Below are 24,304 nucleotides of genomic sequence, written 5' to 3'. Positions count from 1 at the left end.
TAAAACTAAATGCTGAAACAAATACCTGTAAATACCAATGTCTTAACAATACATAAAAGTTTCTTGTTTACATCATAGCCTAATGTTGTACTCGTTGGATCCCAGAGATATTCCTCCAAGCAGTACCTCAGGGATCCAAGTTCCTTCCTTCTTGAGATGCTGCTTCTGAGATCACTGTGGAAAAGAAAGAGAATATGAATCAGCGCACAGGGACCTGGAAGTGGCATATATCACTTTTGTCCCATAACCTACCCAGGATGCAGTCACATGTCCTAACTTCAAGGGAGGCTGGGAAATATAGTCTTGCTAGGGACCAAGAAAGAAGAAACTGTATTAGTGAGTATCTCTGCCACATTTTACTATGTGCTAGTCACTTTATGTGTTTTAACTCATTTAATCCTACATTAGTCATAAGGTAGATATTATATTATCATCTGCACACAATAGATTAAAAAAAAACACCCCAAAGTTTAGAGACCTTGAGTAACTTGCCAAGGGTCATGTAATCAATAAGGGTAAAGCTAGAATTTGAATCCAGATGAACTGGCTCCCGACGCCTTTTAACCAGTGCATAACGCTTCCCCTTAAAGTTGAGACCCAGTATATGGTAGCATGTATAGGTCTAAAGCTCAAGAAGAGAATGTTCCTGTAGATAATAAATTTGGAGTCAGTGAGTTACCAAACTTCTTCTAAATTCCAGGTCACCCTCCTCTTGTGGTGGACTCGAACGGAACTGGATTTTCAGATTACCTGCACACTAGCATTGCCTAGATTCAAGAGAGCCCTTGAGACCAGCGCCTTGACTGAAGCAACTGGTGGGGGCATAAAACGGTAAGATGACGGGCTCCCGTTAACACCCACTTGAACGTGCTTTGATGTAAGACTTCTGTTTCCAATATAAAGTTTTGGCGCTCACTACTTCCCGGGTCTTAAACCCTTGAGTAGTTCAGTTTACTGTTGTTCTTTCCAGACTTCACCGGAGTCGAGTGAAATACATAATTTTTACTACAAGGTCGAGGAGCTGATTGTATATGGTCTGGAACCATTACCTAATCCTTTCACTTCTTTCGGTTATATTTGCCCACCAAGAGGAAAGTTTCAGATTATCCGGTAAAATTCGTCCAGACGGGACGGCGAGAGTGAAAGTCTACAATTCCTGTTGACTCACATCCCACTTGCACATCTTCCAGGCGCTGAGGCAGCGTTCGCCCGTCTGCGCTGCAGTCCCCTGGCCCACCTGGCCCTCCCTACAGGCCACGCCCTCGGGTTCTCCCATCGCAGGGAAGCCGGGATCCAAGCGCCCAACGCCTCACAAGGCTCCCAGGCGGGCGCCCCACGCCCCGCCCCAGTCGTGAGCCACCTCCAGCCCCCTCGCTCCCTGGCTCCGCCCCCCCAACCCCCGAGCTCCCCAACGTCCTCGGCGTCGGGCCCGAGCCTGCGCCTGCGCGTGCGCCCTGAGGCTGAAGTCGGGGCGCGCGGTGGCTGGAACGCGGAGAGCGGCGGGTGGTGCAGCCAATGGGAGGCGGCGCTGGCTAGCGACTGGGAGGCGGGGCCAGCGCGGGTGTTAGGTTAGCGCGAGGCGTGACCTAGTTGACAGGCTCTGTGCTGCTGTGGCGGCGGCCGCGGGACTGAGGCGGGTGGGAGCCGGAGCCGAGCGCGGGCTGAGGGAGGAGGGCGGCGACTGGAGAGCGGCGAGCGGCGCGGGACCCGGAGCCTCTTTCACTTTTTCCCTCCCGAGTGCCCCCTTCCACCCCTCCCACTCCACACACACCCTGTTTGCCCGTGAGCCTGGGGAACTTGCAGCTTAAAGCCAGCCACCCCCACGGCAACATGTACCCCAGCAACAAGAAGAAAAAGGTGTGGAGAGAGGAGAAAGGTAACCGGCCCGTCGAGTCCTGGGGGGGCAGGGGGTGGGGTGGGGTGGGGGCGGGGGTCAGGGCTGTGTGTGCCGCGGCGCCCTCCGCGCGGCTCCCGCCTCGCGCCCGGCCGGCCGGTGCAGCCTCCCCGGCGGGTCCGTGTGTACACACGCGCGCACGCGCGCACACGCCGGCGTGCACGCGCCGCCCCCGGGCACCTGCCGCTCGCGCACGTGTGGGCGCACGCCCCTCTCTGTCGCCCGCCGTGCCCGGTCACCTTCGCCCGGCTCGAGACGCGGACCCCCGCGCGGCGGCCCCCGGGCTCGGCACAACTTGCCCCGGCCCCCCACCCTGTCCCCAGACCCAGCCGGGACTGTCGGACTCCTGCGCCGATGTCCCGCGGACACGTGCCCGCCGGCTGGCACCCCGGCTGCAGCTGCCGCGCCGCGCTCACCTCAGAGCTTCAGCCGTTCACCCCTCGCCTCTGTCCCCTGTCCCTCCGCTGGCCGGGCGTCCCCACCTTCGGGTGTGCAGCCGGGGCCCCTCCTCCTGCGCCGCAGTGTGACTTCTGGAACCTGGATCCCCGGGGGAACCTAAGAGAGCGTGTCTGGTCCGCGAGGCTGAGTGCCTTCAGAGAAGTCCTAACGGGCTTTTCTCTGCAGTGACTTCCCTCTAGATTCCATCCCCATTCATAGTCTGAAGTTGCTCTGAGTAACAGTGTGAGACTGATGTCACTCTTAGTGAATGAGCCCGTCCTTCAGTTTTGTGCAGATCAAAGCTTATCCAGATCAGCCAGGTTGACGGTGACACTGATGACCCAACCCTCTCCATCTCCCTCCCTGTTTTCTCTCTGACATCTTAGGTGATATTCCAAGGTAAAACTTGAGTTTCTGCAGTTTTGTTTTTTTCCTTTTTTCTTTCTTTAAATTCTTTAGCAGCTAATTGTACAGAAATGTAGAAAGTACTTGCACTGCTACTGCTAAGGTATACTAAACCTGTGTATCAAGAGTGAGGTCCACGGATGTGCAAACCTCTTCTAAGTTTCTCATCTTCTTTATAAAACAAGGATAATGGGGTGACTGGAGTGGAAGTTGATTTCCTTCATAATAGTTCTTTAAAACCTGTGGATTCTTATTGCAACTGCTGTTTTATAAATAGGGCCAAACAGTGGATGAAAGAAAAGGAAAGAATGTGGAAAAAGAATCCTTTATATAGGGTCTGCTTCAAACAATGCATGAGGAAAGGGATGAGGAGGGACTTCTTTCCACGTTAACTACTGGGAAGATTTAACATAGCATAACTGAATGACTCAATTAAAATGGCCTTTAAATATTGACAGACTAGGTTGTATGTCATTTCTTTATGTTTTAATGATTATGGGCATGTATAGAACTACATTTTGGTGTTGCAAAACAAATGCCATTGAGAATAATAACCTGATATATAAAGTAGCATAAAATAGTTTCGCTTTGTTTTCGCAATAGAAGTTATTTGAATTTCAAGGATTTACCTTGTAAGCATTGAAAAATCTTTTCTGCCCGTTTTTATTTATGGTCTTGAAATGTTAGGTTTGTATTATTGATAATAATGAAGGCAGAATAGTGGAAGACATGGAGATTGTTTTCAATACATGAATAATTGATGCTATTGTAGCGATTACTTAAGAACTGTTATATTTTTCTGCCATAATAATGTTCCTAAAGTAACAGTGTTATAATGGTTCCTTCATTTAACATCTACACTGTTGGACTTTCATAAGCAAGCCTTTTAGAAGCTTTAATATCTTGATTTTTTTTCTTCTTTTACTTCTAATAATAGGGGAAAATATTACCAAATTAATGTTATCCAAACAGAGAAGCAAATGCACAAAGAGGGCATTTAACAAAATAATTTTTTCTCTAGTCCAAAACTAATCTATTTTAGAGAGAGAATGTTAAGAGAGAAAGATATTGTGAGTTGAAGACTTTTTAATGTATGTGTCAGCATTTTTTGAGGTTATCTATTTTTGGAATATTTAGTAAAGTGTAATTGTAAATCAACTATAGTTCAATAAAAAAATACATATATGTGTTACACCATCAAGAAGGAGATAAGAATTTCCAGGACAGTGGTTAGTATTAAGAAACTGATGGAATGCATGACCTTTTTCTGAATTGCACTGGAGAGAGTGGTATCATATTTTTGTAGCTGTTATTTAAATCTAAAGGAAGGCTTACCCACCTCATTGAAATGCCAAGGCATTCTATAAACATTTTTTAACTCGGTATACCATCTAATAGGTATGTCTGCAAAGGTGAAACATTCTTTAAGAAAAAAGTTTTGTGTAAAGCTGAAGAAACTATATATGACTGTGGCCCCCAGTGTGTTTCATTGTTTAAATAAATAAGGAATTCTCAAGTCCACAGAGGTTAAATAAGTGCTGTTAATGTAACATATTGCACTCTAATTCAGAACCACTCAATGTGTATTATCATTTCAAGTACTGAAAGTTAAATTATCTCATATTTTATCTTACTGTCTTATTATTCATCTGGTTTTTTTCCTAAGTGTCCACACCTAAACTTTTAAGTAAATGGAATGACAGAGGCTAGGTTGCATTCCCTGTACTTCTGACACTTACTAAAAGTACAAGTTGCTTCATAATATCTTTCAGCCTGATCCTTGATATGGCAATATTTCCATATTAGTGATCTGAGGTTTTTTAGTAGTGCCTTGGTAAACACTAGTCATCACTTTTCCTCCTCTGTGTGATTATTTCAAATTTACCATTCCCTTCAAACTTCCTATTCTCAAGACCTTAACCTCCTATACTAAACAGATGACATTGCATTTTAATTCACAGAGAAAGTACATGTCATATAACATGAACAGTCCTAACATTTTCCTCCATAGACTCTTGTTTCTTTACATGTCCTTTGTCCTTTCAGCTTTCGTCCTTTTTTAGAGGAAGCACTTCAGCTCTTTTAGAGGAAGCATTTTTCTTTGTTTTTAAGGTTAACCCCTCTGCTTGTGCTCTTTACCTCATCTGTATTATTTGACATCTTGTACCATCATTTATTCTCTTTGGGGTATGTTTTCTCAGTGTTTTTGGGTTCCTCTCCTCAACGTGTAACAACGGTCAGGTCTATTCTATGCTTAGGTACCTTTCCTTCCACAGGGCTTCACCTTGAAGTTGCTGTTCTCACTTTCCTTTTTTTCCTCAGTCCCTCAAAATCTCCTGGATTTCAGGTTATGCTCTAAGGAAACTAATGTTCCTATGCAATAATAATGATGATGGTACTAATATAAAAATAGTTACTATTTGAGTCCTGTTTGTGTGCCCAGCACTATTTTAAGTAATGCACTTGAATTATCTCACTATGAGGTAGTTATTGTAAGATCAAGAGCTTAGAACACCATTTGCCTGGGTTTGAATCCTAGTTGTACTGCTTACTAGCTGTGGAACCTTAGGTGAGTTATTCAACCTTTTCTGTCTTAATTGCCTCACCTCTAAGTTGGGAATAATACCTACCAACCTACCTGGAAAAAAAAAAAAGCAGAGCCATAAAGAAATTAAGTAATCTAAGATCACATAGGTTTGCATGATTTGGCCTTAGAATCCAGACAGCTCTGTTAACCATTTTGTTCACTTTTCAGTGTTATTCTTGAGTCAGTTGATAAGAATCAGTGGCTTATTAATTTTCATTCTTTCTAATCTTCCTGTGGCAATTGACAAGACTTCCCTTCTTCTCCTCATTAAAACTGTTTTCCCTGCTTGTTTCCACATCACTGGGACCCTGATTCACCTTGTACCCCCAGTGACATCTTAAGTTTTATTTCATTTTTTCCCCTTTTTCCCCCTCCCTGAATGTTGTTTGTTTGAGATTTAGTCACCTGTCTTACCGTCCCCTATGAACTTCCTGTAGGACTAGAATTTTAAGTTATAATTTCCAAAATCTTTAGGGTAGATCTTTCCTTGGTTCCAGATTTTTGCTTTCAAGTTGAATGTCCTAGGCATGTTAAACTCAATATAGTATTGTGCCTTGAGTATTGTAGTATTGTGAGTTGAATATGTCACGTGGGATTAAAATGTTTCTTTTTTTTTGGTCTCCTAATGTGCCTGAAGAAAAGCCAATTTTAGTTCTTTGAGCAGCCAGAAATGTTCGTTCCCCAACATTTGTTCACTTGCACTTACATTAATACTTTCTGCAGTGTATTCCTGTGAAAGAATCTTTTAAGGTTATTTTATGAGGGTTAGATTACCTAAAACTAGATACTGTCCTTAAGTCCATTAACCTAAACTACAATACCTTGTAGCATACTGAAAGAGAACTGGAGAGTGAGAATATGACTGTCAATTGCTCTACATTGTGGAGACCTTTGGTAAAGTAAGTATATGATACGTGACAGCTGATGTACAAAATGAGTGAGGATGCCAGTGTCAGTTTACATATTGAATATTAGAAGATCTTAATTTGTTATTTCCTTAGATTCAAAGTAAATAGAATTTTTTTTACATTTTTCCCCCCAGTATCCTAGTGGATCATTTTATGTACTTTCTAGGATATGCATAATCAACTTTAAATATTAGCGGTGTACTTTATAGAAGATTAAACTGCTTGGCATGGTATGGAGATTCCTTTACATTTCTGTTTTAATTTATGTTTTTAGTTACTTTTCAATTCTGTGGCCACTTTCCCGCCTCATAACATATCTTGCAGCTTCATTAAACTATTCAAAGTTCCTTTTCTTTGTTTACATTGCTCTACTAGTCTGAAATACCTTTATTTATTACCTCTTCATGGCAAAATTCTACCTCTCCTTTAGGAACAAGCATACATGTCACCTGTTTTTGGGAGCTTTTCCTGAGAAGGTAGTATAGTATAGAGGCTAATGGTATAGGCTATATATATATTTTAAAAATAAATTTATTTTTATTTTTTGGCTGTGTTGGGTCTTCATTGCTGCACGCGGACTTTCTCTATTTGCGGTGAGCAGGGGCTACTGTTTGTTGTGATGTGCGGGTTTCTCAGTGCGGTGGCTTCTGTTACTGTGGAGCATGGGCTCTAGGCGTGTGGTCTTCAGTAGTTGTGGCTCGTGGGCTCTAGAGTGCAGGCTCAGTAGTTGTGGCACACGGGCTTAGTTGCTCCTTGGCATGTGGGATCTTCCTGGGCCAGGGATTAAACCCGTTTCCCCTGCATTGGCAGGCGGATTCTTAACCACCGCATTTACCAGGGAAATCCCTAGGCTGTAGTTTTTGACTAAGGGAAATATCTGACTGGATTTTAATGGAAAGCTCTCTTGCTTTGGACAGACTACTGAACTTTGCTGTGCTTCATTTCCTTATCTGCAAAATAGGGATAATAATACCATCAGTTTTGCTGAGTGTTGGGAAGATATTTTAATAAAGTTATACACGGGAAGTACCTGGCACACAGTGAATTCTTTATAAATGACATCAACTATTGTTAATTCTAAGTGTTTAAAAAGTGTTTTATAATCAAAGATTTATACTTAAAGTATTGTTTATATCCCCTCCACAACGATATTATTAATTGAAAGGGCATGTTTATTGTTTTTTAAAATTTATTTATTTATTTATTGTCTGTGTTGGGTCTTCATTGCTGAACACATGCTTTTCTAGTTGCCGCAAGTGGGGGATACTCTTTGTTGTGGTGCGTGGGCTTCTCATTATGGTGGCGTTTTATTGTGGAGCATGGGCTCTAGGTGCTCAGGCTTCTGTAGTTGCGGCACACGGGCTCAATAGTTGTGGCTCACGGGCTCCAGAGCACAGGCTCAGTAGTTGTGGCACAGGGGCTTAGTTGCTCCGAAACATGTGAGATCTTCCTGGAGCAGGACTCGAACCCGTGTCCCCTGCATTGGCAGGTGGATTCTTAACCACTGTGCCACGTAGGAAGTCTGGGCATGTTTATTGTTGATGGCTTTGTAGAATTAAGGAAATATCTTCGTGGCTGCTTTTCTGGTGCTCTTAGCATTTGTACTTATTTGTCTTAGGAGTTTGTATTTTATTTATGTAGCTGCTGTTTTTTAATCTTATCAGTTTCCTCTTTTGTCTTGTGAACTCCTGAGAGTTAAAGGTCACCTTTGTATCTGCAGTGTATATACATATCACCTGGCACATAGTGGGCTGTCAGTAGATGTTTGAAAGAGTTTACTTCTTTCTTGGACTGTTACAAGAATGTCTTCCTCATCAGGCTTTGATCTTTTTTTCCCCCCTACTAATTGGTATTAATTTGATACCTTTTGACACTCAAATATGGAGTCATTAGATTTGTATTTTGGTATTCTTCAAGCCCACACCAATTCTTTGGTTAGTTTCAGGTGGTTAATATTTAAATTATAAAATAATTCCTGAACTTAAAAGTTAAATACAAATGGAGATTCTGCTTTTATTTTGCAAGAACGTTTGCTGAAGATGACCGTAGAGGAGAGACGCAAAGAATACGTAAGGGACTATGTTCCCCTGAACACCATCCCATCGTGGAAAGAGGAGATGAAGGGCAAGAGCCAAAATGATGGTAAGTTTCTCAGAACAGTTTTCAGGTAGATACTGTTCTAATTTATTTATGACTTCTGCAGGACAACTGTTGATAGAATTGAATAACTGGCATTTAATAAAATATGTCATTTTTGCTATATGAAATAATTGGTTGTCATTTAATTGTTTTTAGCAATATACTCTGTGTTATTTAAACTCAAGAAATTATTTTAACATAATTCATGTTTGGAAATATACCACATTTATATTATGGTACTTTTTTACAGGTACTTTAAAAAAACTATTCGGCAGTAGTTCTGGGAGCAAATGATATTAGGGATATGTTGCTTTGGTGGGATGGCCTTCTGAGTTTGTTTTGATTAGGTTCATTCATATCGGATTTCTTCAAGTTATTTTAAGGATTGGGTGCTGTTGAAAGGTAGTATATTAGGAAGGACAGAGAAAAACCAAATAATATTTCACATAATTTTAGAGAAGAATGTATGCTTTGTATGATGTGCTATTATGTCTACCTGGAAAGTATTTGTATGACAAAATTTACTCACTCTCAAAGTTTTTGTGGTTTGATTAGTTTAGATTGTTTGAGGGAAAATATATGTGTTAGAATATAAATGAGCTGGTAAGTATTAAAAAGGTATATGGAAACAGTTCTAAAAAACAACATAATAGGTTTATTGGATGTTTAATATGTTATCTCTGAAAGAGCACTCATTGGTGTTAATAGCCTGGATATGAATTTTGAGAAGAAACGGTGCTTTTTAGGATACATAAATGTTGAGAAAGAAAGATAATTTTATGAAAGGGACTTAGAACATTCTAATTTCATAGGTTGTGGTCATAGATTGGTGGAACTATAGAATATACTGTGCACCCAGAACAAGACTAGCATGGAATTCCTATGGACAAAGTCTGTGGGAAACAGCAGCCAAATTAGTCTTTGGTGTCTGTGACAAAAACACGTTTATCTGAATGTTTGGGCTTTAGAGAGAATTTTGTTTTTCTAGGAAGGCAAAACACGTGGGTTCTTTTAGAGCTTACCCTGCCTGGAAACATGTGTGACCTTGGGCAAATGGGCTAGTTGGCTCTACTCAACAGGTTTTGTTGGGGTCGCTGAACAAGCTTATTGGAATGTGCACATCTGACCTGCTTGCCCAGTGTCTGCAGTAAATGCAAGTTGTTTTAATAATGGTCTAATTAAGACATCATTGAGAGAAGGTAGTGCTGTGTAAAGAAAAGAGTATAGATCAAAAGGACAGATTTCTGGGTCTTGACTGAATGAGGGCCATGTGCCTCTTCATGTTTGAGTCTCAGTCATTTATTCTTTTTTTATGAGAAACTGATATTGAATACTTCAGCTCCACTTGTGACAAGTGAACCTCTTATTTTACTTGTTCTTCATTCATCTGCTTTTTTTTTCTTCATTGCTATTGTAAGTGGTCAGTTTTTTAAGGATGCAATAGCTGATGATCTTTTTTTTAAACAAATTTTGCCTCCTGAAATAGAGGTAGATTTCTGTTGCTGCCAGAATAATTGAAAAAGCAATATTGTTACCCAGGCTGCATTGCTCAGTGTTGGGTCTGCTCACCTCTGTGTAGAGGCTTGGCCTTTATGTTGGTTGCTTCTGTTTGAATATTCAGCACGTGACAGTGTAGGGTTGAACTGCGTTGTTAGAGAACTCAGAGTTGGATATTTTCAGAGATACCAGAGACCGAAATATTTCCCGTAATCAGAAAAGATATATTGACTAACATCTCACATTGTTATTCCCTAACAAGAGCCTATGTATTTAATCCTTTCATATTAGCTTTATAAATGGTTTACAATTGCTCTCTATATTTCATTTTTTTCCTTCATGCTTTTTTGAACATGAAAGTTCTTCATGAGGAACTAGGTGGTGTGATCAAAATTGTGTTTCTATTAAACAATGTTTTATTTCCATCTAATGTTACTTGTTTCTCTCTATTGTGACCTAGAAATTGGTGACTAGTCTCTTATTTTTTTCATGAAATGGAATGACTCATTCTATAAGTAATATCTGTTAATTTCTTTGCATTATATATATCTTTCGTAGTGCTTTCTTTCAGTGTTACCTACTCAGTGCTCATTTATAATAAAATATTAGTCAAGAGAGTTGTAGTATTTTATTAGTTTGAAAGATTGTTTAAAGATATACATCATAGTACTTTTTGGGCTAGCACAATATGCCAATTTTAAATTTAGTAGTTTAATATTATTGTCTCTATTTTTATAGAAGACCATTTTGGCCTTGATATCCATGATCACGTGGAAACAATCTCAAGCTATTGTTTAAAAAGTTTTTTTCTTAACTTTGCTCAGTTTTCTGTTACTTTAATTAAATGCTTCTTGTTATTTTGTTGTAATAGAAAGTTAAATTAAAATGAGGGGAGTGGGCAAATGTACTTGTCATAATTTCAATTTTAAGCTGTCTTAACAAAAGGAAACCAAAAATTGCCAAATAATATAAAATCAGTGTTTGTGCAGAAAGGAGGAAGCAAGTAGATAATATTGGGTTGGCCAAAAAGTTCATTTGGGTTTTTTCATAACATGGAAAAACTCGAATGAGCTTTTTGGCCAACCCAATATTTTTTACTTTGACTTACTACTTTGGTAATATTGGAAAACCAGGGATCAGCAGAGGAAAGAATGGGAGATGATTACCAAAAAAGCCTTTTTCATATTGTTTATGTTTATATTTGTCCACTACTATTAGTAAATCTCTGGAATTATGTGCTTCTAATTATTTCTTTCTCTGTGTTAGCAATTATGTAATAATTCTGTTTCATTTGTCAGTTGTTCTGTTGTAGGGAATTTAAAAATGCTTGTCTCTCCTATTATACTGTCTCTAGCACCTGAAATAGTACCCCACGTGTAGGTGGGCCCAGTCAGTATGTTACATAAGAATGCTTCAGAGGTTAATATCTACAAAGGACAATTCTTTTTTCGTAATTTTTTTTCAAACTTTAAAATGAGCATTTAAAAACATATATAAAGGAAAGATACATGCACTTTTTCCTCCCAACCATGCGCCACAAAAAAGGAAGACTAAATGAGCTAAGTAAATGCTCAAAGTGCTGAAATACATTGATCAAATTAGAGATTGTACAGCCGGCACCTTGCTTAATATTAACTTATTTTAGTAATCAATATCCCATTAATTGCTAAGACAAAGTGATGCCCAACTTGGCATGCCCCCTCCCCCCACATTTCAAGGTATCATGCAAATTATTACTGTGCTGCAATTATGTTGCCAGATAAGGTTGGTTACATACAGTGGTTAACATACAAATGGTCCATTGGGCAAAGAGGAATTGTGACATTAGAAAATAGGTAAAGAAAAATTAGCTACCATCTATAGTCTGGTAGCACTGTGACCATAATTGGGGTGGTGATGAAGACAGTTGCTAGGTAGATGGGGAGAGGCTGCTTACACATCAGACCTCCTCAGGTATAAAGCGAGTTCATATGCTTTCTTAAGTGTCCCTCTGTGGACACCTTCCTTTCCCATGACTATAACCAATGCTGGAGTACACAAGGAAACAAAACAAAAGTGAACAGAATTATTTAAGGGGGGAGGGGGCACTCCTCTCTTCCCACCCCCTCCCTTTGCACATAGGTATTTGGTTTGCTTCCATCTTCTTTTATGCAGTGTCTGGTTAATTTAACCAATTAATATTCCTTTTGTTGATGAGCTATTGAGAGCTGCAGTAGTTTGCTTTTAGTATTGTTGTTGCACTTGAGTAAAGACAGACCTTTTTTCATAGTGGCTACGGGACATATGACAAGTGCAACTGCAAAACAAGAGCAAAAGGCACTTCCTCCCATGACCTTATAGTAACCGTACTGATTGAATCCCCAGGGACATTCCATCATTGCAATAGCTCACATTTTTGTTCCTGTCTTTTTCTTTGCACACCAGCTCTACTCTTTAGTAAAATTGTAAAAGGCTGCCATTATGGACATTAGGTATCCCAACATAACCATCTGGAGTGTGTCCAGTTTGTTCTTCATAGGACCAATTTTTATTTGCAGCTTGAGTTTTTATATGAAGTTGCATTATTGTGGACTTGGCTGTCTTGTGATGAATTTTTTTCATTTGTGTTCTGTGCCATACTATTGTTAAAATGAACTGTTGCTATTGTGAGATGGATTTTAACTGACCTACTAAAGGTTTCTTTTGAATGGCACTACTTAGGGACATTCTAGTATTTGCTTCTATTGTTTGGGCCTTGTAGATAATGTACGGATTTAAAAACAAATCTAGTTGCTGATTTGTCCATTTCTTTCCCTGCACTTTGTTACATCTGGGATATAGTCTAACTCATCTGATTTAATATGCATTTAAAAAAATGCCATAACTATTAAACACCTTGTTTACAGACAGATGAAATAAATTTATTCCGACCAAAAAAAAAAACCATATATAAAAATAGAGTCTCTTTGATCGCGCGGCCGGCTTTCAAGATGGCGCCGAAGAAAGACAAGAAGCCTAAGAAGTCAACCTGGAAGTTTAATTTGGACCTTACTCGTCCAGTAGAAGATGGAATTTTTGATTCTGGAAATTTTGAACAGTTTCTATGGGAGAAGGTTAAAGTGAATGGAAAAACTGGAAATCTTGGGAATGTCGTTCACATTGAACGCTTCAAGAATAAAATCACAGTTGTTTCTGAGAGACAGTTCTCTAAAAGGGCTGTGCCACCTCTTCACCACAGAAGGCCATGGTCAGGCTGAGATGTAGTGGAGGAACGCTCATCTGGGGGTCACAAATCCGGCCTCTGCTGCCTACAAGCTGCATCTCCTTGGACACACCTCTTTATCCCCCTGGGCCTCAGTTTCCTCATACGTATGCAAGCCCTGTACTCTCAGGAGTACAGTGTTCTCTGGACTCAAGGAGCCCACAGTTCTCATGGGGAACGTGACTTTACAGTTTCAGGGAAAATGAGGAGGATGGCCCAGATGGTTGTGAAGGTTCATCCAGCTCAGAGGTGTCCGATTTGCTGTAAGTGTGGAGCTGCACATGGCCTGGGACTGGTCGTCTCTCCCCTGGTGGCTGCTGTCATCGTCTCCTGATTGGGCCCCATCAGTGCCCTTCTTCAGCCTGCCCGAGGTCATTAGAAGGGCTAGTTTAGCATTCAGTTCAGTTCTACTTCTTTGCTGGTTCTTAAAATGTGCTGTAGATTACGGGGCTTCTTCAGACAGGACACAGGACTCCAGTGAGAGGTTCCAGAGTGAGAAGGACTCCTTGTAGGAGGGACAAGTCAAAAAGAGGCATTTTCTTGACAATTCTTGGAGGAACAAGCATAGCTTCAGGGATGATGGGACTAGTGCCTGAGAGCACATGGGCAAGAAAAGTTGATCCAGAGGTACAAGCTCAGAAACTGGAATTATTACTTTACGGTCCACAAAACCCTTGAAATTCAGTGCAAAAGTGCCTGTGTGTGTGCCTTCATGCAGGCATGAGGAAGAGTGTCTGTAGCTTTTATCAGACCCTCAGAGAGATCTGTAACTCTGAAAAGATTAAGAATAGTTATAAATATGAATAATAAGCTCTAATTTTGAAAGGTGGGAGGGAAAATTGCATAGCAAACTGATATCCTTGGTTAAGTCACTGGAATGGAATTGGTTAGAAGGTGAGAAGACTATGAACCTTCAAAGAACTGCTTCTCTGTATTGTTTGACTTCTAAAAATGAGTATGTATCTTTTACATAATTTAGAAAAGTTAACAAAAAGGAGGAGAAAAATCTCCAATTGAAACAAAGAAGAGCCACTCTAGACGAGATAAGATGTACCTTATATTTGAGTGGCTGGTTACAGATGAAACACGTAGGAAAGGATCCATCCAGGGAAGAGGTGGGAGCCTGAGACAAAGGGAGGTCGCGGGGAGAGGAAGGGGACGTCTGCTGGGTGCGGCAGAATTACCTGAAACCAGGGAATTCTTCCTTGGGGCCAGAGGCGGAAAGAACTTTCCTCATGCAGAGAAACTAGAGCCATTGACTTGGAAAGTGGATAAGGGTTGGCACTGAAAACCAGAGCTAGGAAGTGGCTCACAGGGCCCAGAATCTTTACAGAGCTGGCCTGGGGTGCATGACCCAGTCTAGCATGCACTGTCTTCAAGGAGTGATGCTTTCTGGGCAGGTTCTCTGGCATTTGGGAATCAGGGAAGATCAGTGAAGGTGGAATATGAGCGCTTAAGATCTGTTTGTTTCAGTTTCTTCTCTGTATCTGCATCCTTGTTCTTGTCATTGAGTTCATCAGTGCCATTTTTAGATTCCGTATATGTGAGTTGGCATGCAGTGTTTGTCCTTCTCTTTCTGACTTACTTCACTCTGTATGACAGATTGTAGTTCTATCCACCTCATTACATATAGCTCCATCTCATCCCTTTTTATAGCTGAGTAATATTCCATTGTATATATATGCCACATCTTCTGTATCCGTTCATTTGTTGATGGGCATTTGGGTTGCTTCCATGTCCTGGCTATTGTAAATAGTGCTGCAATAAACATTATGGTACATGTTTTAAAAAAAAAAAAAAAAATAGAGTAGTGTGATGAACCTTGATAAATCACTACCCAGTTTCAACAGTTAGTGATGGTCAATTTTATTTCATGAGTATCAGTGCTCCCTGCACCTTTCTCCCAGACTGTTTTAAACAATTCCTGTATATCTTATCAACTTTATCTGTAAATGTATGTGTGTGCCGATGCATACATCTCTAAAAGGGAGGGACACTTTTTTGTTGTTTTAATGTAACCACAATGCTATCACATCTGAAAATTAAGAATTCTTTAATGTAATTAAGTGTCCAGTTAGTATTCACATTTTTCTCATTGTCTAATAAAGAGTTTTGCTTTTTTGTACAGTTGATTTGCTTGAGTCAAGATCTAAACAAGATTCACATACTGATATATTTCTTAAGTCTCTCTTAATCTATAGCTTCTTCTCTTTCTGTCCTTTTTCCCTCTTGTAGTTTGTTGAATAATGTAGGTTGTCTTATATAATTTTTCACATTTTGGATTTTACTCAGTGCATCTTTATTGTGTCATTTAGCATGTTCCTCTGTCCCCGTATGTTTCTTATGAGCTCATAGTTAAATTGAGAGGCTTGATCAGACTTGGGTTTAATTTTTTTTTTGAAAGAATATAGATTATTGTATGATCTTTTTGCATGATATTATTGCTCTCTATGGTGATAAGATTGATCACTAGGTTCAAGTATTGTCTGCCTAATCCATTCTTTGTAAAGTTCCCTATCAACTTTTTACCTCTTGAATTTAGCAGCCATTGGTGATTTATCCATTAGTTTATTAAGGGTTGCAAAATAACAGTATCTTAATTTTATCATTCCTTCTTTGTTTATTAGTTGGACTTCTATAAAGAACTTTTCCTTATCAACTTTTTTTGTTTTTATGCAGTACAATTTATACAGAAAGGGCAGAATAAATGCTAGATTTCCTTTTATTTACCAGTTTTTGGATTGAGTTGGTTTCCTGAAATCCTCCGAAGTAACGAAAGAGTTCTTTCTCTTTAAGTTTTGACTGTCATTTTGAATTTTTCTCTTTCCCCACTCCTCCTCCCTCCACACATGTGTTAAATGGGAACGCCTCATTTAAAGTATAGTGCCTAAAAAAAAAATAGTGCCTGTACAAATACATACAGTTACTAAACTGTAGTGCTAGGATATAGTAGAAAGACAAAGCTAGATATAGAAACATAAGTGGATGGGTGGATATGATAGAAGGATGGCATAGCTTCTTTGTAGGGGCAGAAGTTCAGTTCTCAGATTTAATTGGTATGTGTTCTGTTCTCTTTTGCTACTTTCTACGCTGTTTTACTAGAATGCCACTCAGAGAAGCATGACTTTGCCATGCTTAAGCTACTTTTCTCTTACTGGTTGGTATCAGAGAAAATAGCTACAGCTGTAAGTTTAGACTGACTGTAAGTCACTACTTTTAATGTTTATATGGAACAGTAAGGGATGAAAAATGTAATAAATTATGAAGATGAGTTAAGTGGAAACTATAAAACTATTTTATTCAGGTGGGACAGAATATTAAAAGGGTCATTTAGAAAGAAACTTCATATTTCGTATCTTATATGCAGTATTCAGATCTGATTTATAGGTCATTTGAAAACAGTTAACTAGAAAATATCCGAATTGTGAAGTCTTTGTAAGTCTGAATTTCCATTTTTTTGAGATGTATAGAAATATTCTGAGATCTGTGGGTTGACTGGAGAGGCATGTGTGTAATCTTTGTGTCTTTTGGTTAGCATAGAAGTTCAGCCTCATTTGCTCTCTTTAACAAATTTCTGCTTTTAAATTATTTTTGTAAGAGGTGATGGCTGACCAAAGAAATAAAAGTTAAGTCCAAATTCCTGAGTCTCTCCATCACATTGAGATCTTATTTCATTGTGGGTTTTGAATTTTTTTGTATTTTACCTGTGTCCTAAGTTGACTCTTGGTATTCAGAAATCATCAAAGACCCCCGCTGGCCCCCGTGCGATGTTCAGAGTGGCTCAGGTCTTTCCCGCTGGAGCGTGGCCTCAGCCAGGAAAAGAACTGTCCAATCTCCATGAAAAGTCAGTTTTTAGGAGACAGAACTTTATATTCCTGTATGTAAACTTAATATTTGTTTAACCCAACACTTGGACATTAGTCTGAGGCTAGGACAGCCTTCTATAAACACATCTATCGCCAGGACAAGCAACCCCAAAAGTTTGGACAACCATGAGGAAACAAAGAAACACCATGCAGGCAAAGGAGCAGGAAAAAAACCCACAAGACCAAATAAATGAGGAGGAAATAGGAAAAATGCCTGAAAAAGAATTCAGAGTATTGATAGTAAAAATGATACAAAATCTCGATAACAAAATAAAGTACAAGAAACAGTTCATAAGAACTCAGAAAAACAAACAGCAATGGATAACAAAATAACTGAAATTAAAAATACTCTAGATGCTACAACCAGCAGAATGACTGAGGCAGAAGAACGAATAAGTGAGTTGGAACATAGAATGGGGGAAATAACTGCCACAGAGCAGGAAAAAGAAAAAAGAATAAAAAGAATAGAAGACAGTCTCAGAGACCTCAGTGATAACCTTAAACGTACCAACATTCGAATTATAGGCATCCCAGAAGAAGAAGAAAACAAGAAAGGGTCTGAGAAAATATTTGAAGAGGTTATAGTGGAAAAACCTCCCCAACATGGGAAAGGAAATAATTAACCAAGTCCAAGAAGCACAGAGAGTCCCATACAGAATAAACCCAAAGAGAAATACACCAAGGCACATATTAATCAAACTAACGAAAATTAAACACACAAAAAAGATATTAAAAGTAGCAAGAGAAAAGCAACAAATAACATATAAGGGAAAACCCATAAGGATAACAGCTGACCTTTCTACAGAAACTCTGCACGCCAGAAGGGAGTGGCAGGATATACTGAAAGTTCTGAAAGAGAGAAACCTACAGCCAAGAATATTCTACCCAGCAAGAATCTCATTCAGATTTGAGGGAGAAATCAAAAGCTTTCCAGACAAGCAAAAGTTAAGAGAATTCAGCACCACCAAACCAGCCTTACAAGAATTGCTAAAGGAACTTCTCTAAGTAGGAAACACAAGAAAAGGAAAACACCTACAAATACAAACCCAAAACAATTCAGAAAATGGTAATAGGAACACACATGTCAATAATCACCTTAAATGTAAATGGATTAAATGCTCCAACCAAAAGACACAGACTGGCTTAATGGATACAAAAACAAGACCCTTCTATATGCTGCCTATAAGAAACCCACTTCAGACCAAGGGATACATATAGACTGAAAGTAAAGGGATGGAAAAAGATATTCCATGCAAATGGAAGTCCAAAGAAAGCTGGAGTAGCAATACTCATATCAGACAAATTAGACCTTAAAGTAAAGACTATTAAAAGAGACAAGGAAGGACACTGCATAATGATCAAGGGATCCATTTGAGAAGAACATATCACAATGGTAAATATCTATGCACCCAACATAGGAGCACCTCAATACATAAGGCAAATGCTAACAGCTATAAAAGGGGACATCGACAGTAACACAATAATAGTGGGAGACTTGAACACCCCACTTACATCAATGGACAGATCATCCAAACAGAAAATAAATAAAGACACACAAGCTTTAAATGACACATTAGACCATCTTGACTTCATTGATATTTATAGGACATTCCATCCAAAAACGACAGACTACACTTTCTTCTCAAGTGCACACAGAACATTTTCCAGGATAGATTATATCTTGGGTCACAAATCAAACCTTGGCAAATTCAAGAAAATTGAAATCATATCACGCATCTTCTCAGACCACAATGCCATGAGACTAGATATCAATTACAGGAAAAAAACTGCAAAAAATACAAACACATGGAGGCTAAACAATTCACTATTAAACAACCAAGAAATCACTAAAGAAATCAAAGAGGAAATCAAAAAATATCTAGAAACAAATGACAATGAAAACACAACAACCCAAAACCTATGGGACGCAGCAAAAGCAGTTCTAAGAGGGAAGTTTATAGCAATACAGCCCTACCTTAAGAAACAAGAACAATATCGAATAAACAACCTAATCTTACACCTAAAACAATTAGAAAAAGAAGAACAAAGAAACCCCAAAGTGAGCAGAAGGAAAGAAATCATAAAGATCAGATCAGAAATAAATGAAAAAGAGAGGAAGGAAGCCATAGCAAAAATTAATAAAACTAAAAGCTGGTTCTTTGAGCAGATTAACAAAATTGATAAACCATTAGCCAGACTCATCAAGAAAAAAAGGGAGAAGATGCAAATCAACAGAATTAGAAATGAAAAAGGAGAAGTCACAACAGACACCTCAGAAATACCAAAGATCATGAGAGACTACTACAAGCAACTATATACCAATCAATTGGATAACCTGGAAGAAATGGATACATTCTTAGAAACATACAATCTTCCAAGACTGAACCAGGAAGAAATAGAAACTATGAACAGACCAATCACAAGTACGGAAATTGAGGCAGTGATTAAAAATCTCCCAACACACAAAAGTCCAGAACCAGATGGATTCACAGGCGAATTCTATTAAACATTTAGAGAAGAGCTAACACCTATCCTTCTCAAACTCTTCCAAAATATTGCAGAAGGCGGAACACTCCCAAACTCATTCTACGAGGCCACCATCACCCTGATTCCAAAACCAGGCAAAGATGTCACAAAAAAAGAAAATTACAGACCAATATCACTGATGAATATAGATGCAAAAATCCTCAACAAAATACTAGCTAACAGACTCCAACAGCACATTAAAAAAATCATACACCATGATCAACTGGGGTTTATCCCTGGGATGCAAGGATTCTTCAATATACGCAAATCAATCAACGTGATACATCATATCAACAAATTGAAGGATGAAAACCATAGGATCATCTCAATAGATGCAGAAAAAGCTTTTGACAAAGTTCAACATCCATTTATGATAAAAGCTCTCCAGAAAACGGGCATAGAAGGAAATTACCTCAACATAATGAAAGCCATATATGAGAAACCAAAAGCCAACATCGTTCTCAATGGGGAAAAACTGAAAGAATTCCCTCTAAGAACAGGAACAAGACAAGGGTGTCCACTCTCACCATTATTATTCAGCATAGTTCTGGAAGTGTTAGCCACAGCAGTCAGAGAAGAAAATGAAATAAAAGGAATACAAATTGGAAAAGAAGTGAAATTGTCACTGTTTGAAGATGACATGATATTATATATAGAAAACCCAAAAGACTCTACCAGAAAACTGCTAGCACTAATTGATGAATTTAGTAAAGTAGCAGGATACAAAATTAATGCACAGAAATCTCTTGCATTCCTATACACTAACACCAGAAGAGCAGAAAGAGAAATTAAGGAAACTCTCCCATTCACCATTGCAACAAAAAGAATAAAATACCTAGGAATAAACCTGCCTCAAGGAGGCAAAAGATCTGTATGCAGAAAACTTTAAGACATTGCTGAAAGAAATCAAAGATGACACAAACAGATGGAGGGACATACCATGTTCCTGGATTGGAAGAATCAACATCGTGAAAATGACTGTACTACCCAAAGCAATTTACAGATTCAATGCAATCCCGATCAAATTACCAATGGCATTTTTCACAGAACTAGAGCGAGAAATCTTACGATTTGTATGGAAACGCAAAAGACCCCGAATAGCCAAAGCAATCTTGAGAAGGAAAAATGGAGTTGGTGGAATCAGGCTTCCTGACTTCAAACTATACTACAAGGCCATAGTGATCAAGACAGTATGGTACTGGCACAAAAATAGAAAGGAAGATCAATGGAATAGAATAGAGAACTCAGAGGTAAGCCCAAATACATATGGGCACCTTATCTTTGACAGAGGAGGCACGAATATACAATGGACAAAAGACAGCCTCTTCAATAAGTGGTGCTGGGAACATTGGACAGCTACATGTAAAAGAATGAAATTAGAACACTTCCTAACACCATACACAAAAATAAACTCCAAATGGATTAAAGACCTACATGTAAGGCCAGACACTATAAAACTCCTAGAGGAAAACATAGGCAGAATACTCTATGACATCCATCAAAGCAAGATCCTTTTGGACCCACCTCCTAGAATCATGGAAATAAAATCAAGAATAAACAAATGGGACCTCATGAAACGTAAAAGCTTTTGCACAGCGAAAGAAACCATAAACAAGACTAGAAGGCAGCCCTCAGAATGGGAAAAAATAGTTGCCTATGAAACAACGGACAAAGGATTAACCTCCAAAATATACAAGCAGCTCATGAAGCTTCATACCAAAAAAGCAAATAACCCAATCCACAAATGGGCAGAAGACCTAAATAGACATTTCTCCAAAGAAGACATACAGATGGCCAACATACACATGAAAAGATGCTCAACATCACTCATCATCAGAGAAATGCAAGTCAAGGCCCCAATGATGTATCACCTCACACCAATCAGAATGGCCATCATCACAAAATCTGGAAACAATAAATGTTGGAGAGGGTGTGGAGAAAAGGGAACTCTCCTGCACTGTTGGTGGGAATGTGGGTTGGTACAGCCACTATGGAAAACAGTTTGGAGGTTCCTTAAAAAACTACAAATAGAACTACCATATGATCCAGTAATCCCACTCCTGGGCATATACCCAGTATAAAGAAAACCTTAATCCCAAAAGAAACATGTACCATAATGTTTATTGCAGCACTATTTACAATAGCCAGGACATGGAAGCAACCTAAATGCCCATCAACGAATGAATGGATGAAGAAGATGTGGCATATATATACAATGGAATATTACTTAGCTATCAAAAGTAATGAGATGGAGCTATATGTAATGAGGTGGATAGACCTAGAGTCTGTCATACAGAGTGAAGTAAGTCAGAAAGAGAAAGACAAATATTGTATGCTAACTCACATATACGGAATCTAAAAAATGGCACTGATGAACTCAGTGACAAGAATAAGGGTGCAGATGCAGAGAATGGACTGGAGAACTTGAGGTTTGGGAGGGGGCAGGGGATGAAGGGGAAGCTGAGACGAAGCTAGAGAGTAGCCCAGACATATATATACTACCAACTGTAAAATAGATAGCCAGTGGGAAGTTGTTGTATAACCAAGGGAGTTCAACTCGAGGATGGAAGATGCCTTAGAGGACTGGGATGGGGAGGATGGGGGGGACTCAAGGGAGGGTGGGGGGGTAGTCGAGGGAGGGAGGGATTACGGGGATATGTGTATAAAAACAGATGATTGAACTTGGTTTACCCCCAAAAAAATAATAAATAAATAAATAAAATTTAAGAAAGAAAGAAATCATCAAAGATTATCTTAATCATATTTCAATCCCAGTGGATAGTCCAGTATTTTTATCCTTAGTAAATTAGCAATAACTATTTTTTGAATGTCAGTGTGTTTATTAGTCACCAGGAGTGAGGAAATAAGAATATAATTATGTTGCTGAATATTATATGAAGAGGGGTAAGGGACCATATGGTAAAACAGATTAAAAAATTTTAATAACTATGATGAGGTGGGCTTTTCCACAGATTTTTAAACTATATTAACTGCATTATTTTATTAAATATTTGATGTTGTTGGTTAGAAGACAGGCCACAATTTGAAATTAGTGAATAGTTAGGAAAATTGAATTTTTAACAGGATGGAATTCAATAGGCTTATAAAAATTGGAAACGAATGTTTCCTTTTATAGTCTTTTGATATTGATCCCTTTTTATATTATTTCAGTTTGAACAGTATATTTTAAAAGTAAAATAATCTGTGGAAGCAGAAGAAAGCTCAGAGCAAAACACCTCAACTTTTTAGATACATTTATTTTCAGTGGGTGGTGATTTTTTCCCCCCCACTTACATGATCTTAAAATGAATTTAATGAAAAAAACAGAAATCTATTTTTGCCTCAAGTAACTAAGACCACTCTGGCTTATTCTTTAAATAATTATTTGTGAAGTTTCCATTACCTATAAAGATGTTGCACAAGTAGAACTCATATTAGAAACAGACATCTTTCACTCCAGAAGTGAAAGTAGACCAGAATAAGGACTAAAATCCTAAAATGACCTGAATTATTCTTTGATCTGGTCTCTCTCCTTTTTGGCCTCTTATTATATCACTCCTTCTCTTGGTCTCTGCATCTAGCCACACTGCCCTTTCTCTTTCTGAAATGTACAGTGCTCCTTCCCACTACTGGGTCTTTATCTTTTTGTTTTTATCTCCACATCCTTGTTAATTTTTCTCAGCTTTCAGTTCCCAACTTGAAATCCTTCTGTTCTCTCTGAAATCTTCCCTGAACCCTTACTCTGAAACAGTTTCTTATATTAAATACTTTCGTACAGCTATGATCCTTTTCATACAGCATTAGTATCAGTTTGTTTTTAATGTACTCAATCAGAGGATTACCAGATCAAGATCTATCTTCTTATGAGACTAATTACTGCGAACATAGGGACCATGTTGTCTGTCTTAACTATCCTTTATATCTCTGGCATCTAGCATTATGCTTGGTGCGCAGTAGATATTTGGTAAGTATTTGTTGTGTGAGTTGAATAAATGATAAACTATTTGCCAGATGGTATTTCACACATTATTTTGTGTCTTCCCAACTTTTCTTTACTATTTTGAAGATCCACATGGGAATGATAGGCTTAGAACTTAATCCAGGTGCTTTTTAACATAGGTAATAATAATTTGCATCTCAGTTATATAAGGTCGGTCTTATTGTTTTAAAAGTTAGATAGCCTAATGATAAATTACAATAAAGATTTTATGGAACTACTACATAGATAGTTGACTAGTTGACACAAGGATGAGAATTCATGTATTATGTGTATTCATCAGCATTGTATGTTATTATTATTTACTTAGTAACTGAACGTCATCATTTCAGTTTCTGTGAGCTTAAATGTCAGCAGCACTTAAGGTAAATGAATTGTTCATTGCTGGTACATAGAAATGCAACTGAACTTGGTGTGTTGATTTTGTATTTTGTAACTTTGCTGAATTCAAGCAAAAAATATTTTGGGTTTTCTACACATGTGATTATATCATCTGTGAAGAGAGATAATTTTATTTCTTCCTTTCCAGTTCATAGGTGTATATTTCCTTTAAGCTGCTGCTGAATTCAGTTTGTGTTTTGTTGAAGATTTTTGCATAGTTATTCACAAAGGATATTGGATGTAGTTTTCCTGCATTGTCTTTTTCTGGGTTTGGTATTGAGTAATGCTGGTAATATAGAATGAATTAGGAAGTGTCCCATTCTCTACAATTTTTTTGGAAAAGTTGGAGAAGGATTGGTGTTAATTCTTTAAATCTTTAGTGGAATTCACCAATAACGCCATCTAGTCCTGGGATTTTTATGTAA

The 24,304-nt window shown here is 38.6% G+C and overlaps 1 protein-coding gene across 4 annotated transcripts in view; it reads left to right on the top strand.

The window, feature by feature from the left end:
- The first annotated feature begins 1,621 nt into the window (after nucleotides 1-1,621).
- Nucleotides 1,622-24,304, top strand: part of MACROD2 (mono-ADP ribosylhydrolase 2) — a 1,919,130-nt gene continuing 1,896,447 nt past the window's right edge. For all 4 annotated transcript variants that reach the window (XM_057703765.1, XM_057703767.1, XM_057703766.1 and 1 more), the window contains exons 1-2: nucleotides 1,622-1,876; nucleotides 8,258-8,374. In XM_057703765.1, the coding sequence (XP_057559748.1) occupies nucleotides 1,831-1,876; nucleotides 8,258-8,374 (163 nt within the window). In that variant the 5' untranslated portion in view covers nucleotides 1,622-1,830. The remainder of the gene's footprint in view (nucleotides 1,877-8,257; nucleotides 8,375-24,304) is intronic.

Source organism: Hippopotamus amphibius, chromosome 12 (genome assembly GCF_030028045.1).
Source record: "Hippopotamus amphibius kiboko isolate mHipAmp2 chromosome 12, mHipAmp2.hap2, whole genome shotgun sequence".
Classification (NCBI taxonomy): domain Eukaryota; kingdom Metazoa; phylum Chordata; class Mammalia; order Artiodactyla; family Hippopotamidae; genus Hippopotamus; species Hippopotamus amphibius.
The sequence above is the reverse complement of the archived record's forward strand: the minus strand, read 5'-3'. Positions and strand labels throughout refer to the sequence as shown.